The 5,721-nt window shown below is 38.5% G+C and overlaps 1 protein-coding gene across 4 annotated transcripts; it reads right to left on the bottom strand.

Annotated features, from left to right (window-relative positions):
- Positions 1–323: 323 nt before the first annotated feature.
- On the bottom strand, positions 324–5,259 carry LOC121235789 (tRNA (guanine(37)-N1)-methyltransferase 1). Of its 4 annotated transcripts, none has more exons than XM_041132203.1 (9): positions 4,330–5,252; positions 3,872–3,970; positions 2,928–3,047; positions 2,609–2,775; positions 2,042–2,112; positions 1,705–1,847; positions 1,059–1,170; positions 739–851; positions 324–623 (listed from the first exon to the last, which is right to left on the bottom strand). In XM_041132203.1, the coding sequence occupies exons 1-9, from the start codon at positions 5,170–5,172 to the stop codon at positions 480–482; spliced, it is 1,812 nt and encodes a 603-aa protein (XP_040988137.1). In that variant the 5' UTR covers positions 5,173–5,252; the 3' UTR covers positions 324–479. The 4 variants fall into 4 exon arrangements, with proteins under 4 accessions (XP_040988137.1, XP_040988138.1, XP_040988139.1 ...); XM_041132204.1 differs by having other exon boundaries at positions 2,609–2,691; XM_041132205.1 differs by lacking the exon at positions 2,609–2,775 and having other exon boundaries at positions 2,917–3,047; positions 4,330–5,251.
- Positions 5,260–5,721: the final 462 nt, after the last annotated feature.

Raw genomic sequence — 5,721 nt, 5'->3', positions numbered from 1 at the left:
GTCCACACGAGATTCATAAACAATATCAATCCAAATATTGGAGAAGCCACAACAACGTTAATAGTAATCCAGGAAGCAATGAATAGAAATTTGAAGGCAATCCGCAACGAAGGAGACAGACAATTGCACAACCAAAGTATGCAACAGTTTGGACAATGCAGTTTATAATAAGAGACAGAATATATGTTAGGTTCTTTTGATGAATAGAAAGTGCAACAACTTCGTCGATCTCAAAATCAATGTGCGCTTAATATCACGCAACGGGCAACTTCCAACCAAACATATGTTAAGTTCCACCCATATGTATTGTATAATTAAATTTATTTTATAATTTGTACTACGGTTTATTTTTCATCAATGTAGCTTGCTTAGGAAAAAAAAAAAAAAAAAAAAAGACTATACAAACATACATCAAGTTTTGTGAGGGATTATTAAATAAGTTACAAATACAAAACTAGGGTTAGCGTACACTTAGCTTTTCACCTATCTTGCCTACTATCCGCAAATCCTACAGTCTCAGGGAGGATAAATGACGCGCATAGCATCCATTTTCCTGGTGCAACAAGGCGCACCCTACGCATTTCTACATCAACTGCTACCTCTGACAATGAAATTCTTATCCTCTGCATATAAATGTTAAAGGATTAGGAAGGATGTATTCCAGACAAAAAGCCTTGTATTTTGTTTAATTAGCCCAACAAATAACACGTGCATGGTTTATGAGATTTCAGAACAGACCTTGTGAAAGTCGAACTCTGGATCTTGAGCTTTGGAGAAACCATAGACATGGATCAATGGGAAAGTGAAGTCTCCATTCTTGGGTCTGCCTCTGAATATTCCCCTGAATGCATCTGTTGATAGAGGCAAATCATCAAAGACAGGTAGAACGTAAGTCAAGATAAATTAAAACGAAAGTGATCTCAGAAGCCAATAAGCTTAATTGTTCACAACTTCACCAGTCATTTAGGAGAAATCCAGTCATCACTAAATTGAATAAGCAATTCAACATATTTACTAGCAAGCCGAAAAAAAGCATGTTCATGAAAGTAACAACAAACCTAGATACTCTGCAGCATCATTAGGCAAATTCATAACCACTTGTGTGATGCCCTTAGCTTTCTCACTTGCAAATATAGCCCGGATGAATCTCCTCCCATCCATGTTAAAGACCTAGAAATTGACACACAAGGTCCATAACAAGAACGACACAAGTCTATTCGTTCAAAACTTAATGTAGTGAAATGGCTTGGCCATGCATCTCTGCCATAATGTTACATAAATGGGTATCAAATGAAAGCCAGCCAACTTGTGAAAGAAGCTCAACCCAGAATTCATATACAAATAAGACTTCATCCTCTTATCTTTTTCAATCTGAGATATCAACCAGTCAAGAACGCTTCCAGACTTATACCTGACAAACGAATCTTTTCTTTTTCATGTTTTACCAAGATAGAGGCCAAACAATCCTATGAGTATAAATCTGTACTCTAATTATTTAACTTATCAAAATTATGAGAGGAATGATTCTAATCAGCTCGAACTATGTGACTATTTGCATAGCACAGAGAAATCCTCCCCCTCCCCCAACACGCAACACTCAAACTAGAGGATCCTGCATTTGCCTTTGGTATTTTCATTACTAGAAGAAAAAGAAAAGCAACAACCACAAAATAGTACTTATATGACAATGACTCAGTGGCATACCTCTACTTTCCTCTCAACTTTGTTGAGCACACAATTTCTTTCTAAATATTCGACAGCATAAGGGTTTAGATCATTAGCATAGACGCGTTTGACAATCTTTGCAGCTGATATGGCTATTGGACCAACCCCAGTGAAAACATCACCTGTCACATTTAAGCACCAGTCATTGGTAATTTGGTATTCTCATTCACTGATCTTTTAAAACTTCAGTGGGTAGTTCTTTAGGAGCTGCATCAGTACATTTCCTGTGCACTGAAGCATTCTCCTTCATCTAAAAAGTAGTCTCTTGTAAAAAAATAAAATTAAAATTAAAAAAGAGGCCAAGATACAAACATACAAACAACATCGTTGCGTGTAAATCCATTGAGAAGCCTTTGTCTTTCTGTTGCAAGCCTTGAATTCCAATACCTGCTTAAAATAGAACAAATCCATCCAGAAGCCGCCTTCATTCAGTTGATGCCTCAATTCATTGCCTCAATTCATTTATAAATCAACTTGATTAAAAATTAAATTAAATTTACCCACAACCAAAGGATAGAATTATCAAACCAGCCTATAGTATAAGGAGCCTGTTGTTTATCCAATGACATATTCTCAACCCCCCCCCCCCCCCAAACAAAAAAAAAAAGTATTTATGGTAGCCTTCTGCTCAACATGATCCGCCCCTCTAAATCTCCAACTTAACTTCTTTAATACTACAATCACTTTTACTTTGTAAGACTCCCTCGATGCCCACTTAGTCTGATCTATATATTGCTGATTCAAAAAATTTGAAACCATACACTCAATTCCCCCAGTTACATTATAACCAACAATACAACCAATTATGACCACCCTCCTACATAGGCATGCATTTATAACTTTAATGGACTTCTCCACAACATTGCAATGAAGAAAAACATACACTGTTGCTAAATCAACATGAAATCGCATTCCATTCTCAACTACTGTAGTCACAAGAGAGTGGTTTCCGGCTAAGACCTCCAGCTGCATTGTTCTGTAGTCATTATGAATGGCTTCAAGCTTATTGATAACTGTTTGTAATTTTGGCTTATTTTTGTCAAGAACGACCTGAAAACCAAAACAGCCTCCTTCTGTAAAGGGATGGAAAGTTAAATTTTCATTTCTTCTTTTCTTGACTTGGTTGTTTGATAGATGCAAAATCACTTTTTGGTTCTACAGCACATTGTCAAAATGGTAAAAAGGATATACCAAAAGAACACCTTTGCTATAAGATTCTTGTACGGCAGATGTTCTTCTCTCAGGTTCAGGTGAGCAACATGCCCAACTGTTTCAAAAGCTGAAGGAACAATTATATCCTTTGGTAGCATGGCCTCCAATATCTGCAAGAACACACAGGATCTGATATATCCATTGACTTGGCAAACTCCAAGCAATTTTAGAGTGTCAAATTCCCATAACAAGTGGGTGGTAAAACCTAATTAATGACCTGTCCCTGAAACATGCAGGTGTATCCAAGAGAGAGGGAGGGAGGTAATCTATCCAGATCTGGGAAGGCTCTACTTTTTTTATAAGTAATAAGAGATTTGATTAATGCAAGTAAATAGGCATAGCCCAAGTAAACAGGAAGTATACAAGCGGAAACACCTAAATACAAACTAGGGACTAGGAACTAGTAAAGTCTGAAACAAAAACATTTAAATTATCCCCATTCAATACAAGAACTTTCGCCTGAAGACAGATTTCGAAAGAAAAATTCTCTAAGTTCTCCCAATGAGCTTTCTTTGTCACAAAACAGTGCCCATTCCTTTCCAGCCATAGACACCACATTAAGCATAGAGGAATCATCTTCCAAATATCAGCAATGCGATTATTGCCCATAAATCGTTTCCAACAAGTTTTATGGGTACAAGTTTATGGGTCTACGACTGAATGGACGGGCATCATCCCGCATTCTAGTGCATAAAAGGTTCAAGCGACAATCAGTAAGTTGAATCAAAGTTGTTAATTTAGCTTATTATATTTGTACTAATCATTTCCAATAATGCAGTAGAGTAACAGTTATCAGTGAACACTTCAGGGAGGTGAAATCCTCTCCCCTCCATCTACTATCTCACATATCAAATGCTTCATGTCTAGAAGATTCAGAGAAACATGGTTGATTAAAGATTGCACCTAGCCTGAGGAGTGTCCTTGGTGCATTTACCTCATTCATCTGCCAGTAATTGTAAAACAATGTGAGCTTGCATCTGACAAGCTCAAAGGTTGATTTTGGACTTTCCTTCATATCTTCTTTCAGAAGAACCTGATAATTGGATGAGAATTGTAAACAACTAGGAAGAGAAAGCAATTTATGTATCGAACCCTTCCGTAAAAGAACCAGAAAAGAGGTAAAGGTATATTAGCAGAATATGGATTCCGATAATAGAATAACAATAATACGGGCGTAAGGCTACACAAGATCAACAAAGAATCAAAGATTAAGAGCTGTAGAGAGCCGAAACAATGAAGGCAATTATATATAAACATCTCAAATCAGGTAACTTTATCGCTATCATACAACGCAGAGCATCACTTAAACTAATACCAACGGCAAAGTTTGGAGAAAAAAAACAAAAACATCCAATGAACTAAGAGAGTACCAAAAGTATTGGGAACAGCCACCTTGATTGCCTCGGGTAGGTCCTCCACCTTCCTCCCTGAGTAACGCTCGTCCAATAGCAACAGCCTTGTCGGACCCCTCCACTTCCTCATCCTCCCCTCAAACTCATCCCCCAACAATCCCTTCAAATCCCCCCCTTCCTCCTCCTCTTCCACAACCTCCACCAAAACAATTTCATTCTTCTCAATTCCCCTCTTGCCCTCACCCCTTGCCGCCTCCTCCCCGTCGTCATTTCTCCTCCTCTTCTTCTTCGTTGGCCTCGAAATCTTCGCTAAATTTCGAAATTTGACATACCCCCGCGAGTTAAACGTCCTGGCAAGCTTTTCCCTATACAGCACCGGGCTTAAAACGTCGCCGTCGCCCTCGGCTTTCCCATAAATTCTTCGTTCCAAGGAAACGAGATCTTCTTCGGGCTCTTCGTCTCTGTCTCCCAATAGATTTACCAGCTCGGGATCAACCTCATCACCGGGGACTCGAGCAATGTTGCGAATGCGAGGCCAGTTCAAGAGGTGGCCTCGGAGTCGCTTCTCTAGAGCAAAACAGTCTTTTGCAGGTACACGAAGCGCCGCGAGGTCGAAGACCCGAGTGAAGTCTTGTTCGTCAATTAAGCAATCTTCTTGCTCGTGCTGTTGGGGTTGAGGAGTATAACCTTTGTGGAGGGAGGGTCCATAAGAGAGGGTAGTGTCTGGAATTCGGATTTGTGTTAGGGCTTGGCTGCTGCTGCTGGTGGAGAAGAGAGAGACGGTGAGGGATTTGGGGAGAGAATGTTTTCTGGGGAAGATAAGATTGGCGTGGAGCGTAGTGAGTGGAAAAGAATGAAGTCTGAGTAGAAGCTTGGTGACCATGGCGTCGGGGGTAAGGTTTCGTTGGGTCCGCTGGGGAAAAAAATGGATAAGGGGGTTAGCCAGGGTTTTAGGCTCTCCTTTTTTTCTTTTTTCTTTTTTCCCCTGTAATAAATTAATAATCAAAGCAATTTCATTTTGGGTAAATATATTTGGTCAGTCACAGACGAAAAGTAAAAAACGAAATAATAATTAGTAATAGATTTAGAAATATATTTATGTATTAGGAATTTTAGATATGTATTTGCAAAAAAAATTATAGACACAAAGAGATAATATAAAAATAAATTCACAAAATTGATGTGATTTTATGTTATCTATTTTATGATAAAAAATAATTTTACAATATGATGTCTATGACGCCCCTAGCCCCCACTTGGTATTGGAAGGTGACTGAAGCATCGGGATATGTAACTCAAGACTTCATATCCCGTACATGACAGTTGAGATGCAATGCACCTATTGTAATTTTAGCAACATACAATAAATCGCAGCAAAATTTCATATAAATCTAAGTAAGATTGAAAGTAATTTTTCAAAATATCATGGTAC

This window comes from Juglans microcarpa x Juglans regia, chromosome 6D (genome assembly GCF_004785595.1).
Source record: "Juglans microcarpa x Juglans regia isolate MS1-56 chromosome 6D, Jm3101_v1.0, whole genome shotgun sequence".
NCBI lineage: Eukaryota > Viridiplantae > Streptophyta > Magnoliopsida > Fagales > Juglandaceae > Juglans > Juglans microcarpa x Juglans regia.
The sequence above is the reverse complement of the archived record's forward strand: the minus strand, read 5'-3'. Positions and strand labels throughout refer to the sequence as shown.

Coding starts and splice junctions, on each gene's coding strand:
- LOC121235789 (XM_041132203.1), bottom strand. CDS start 5,172: ATGGTCACCAAGCTTCTACTCAGACTTCATTCTTTTCCACTCACTACG. Junction 2,776..2,927: donor ACAAGAATCTTATAGCAAAG/GTGTTCTTTTGG, acceptor TTTGGTTTTCAG/GTCGTTCTTGACAAAAATAA. Junction 624..738: donor CAGAGTTCGACTTTCACAAG/GTCTGTTCTGAA, acceptor ATTTATATGCAG/AGGATAAGAATTTCATTGTC.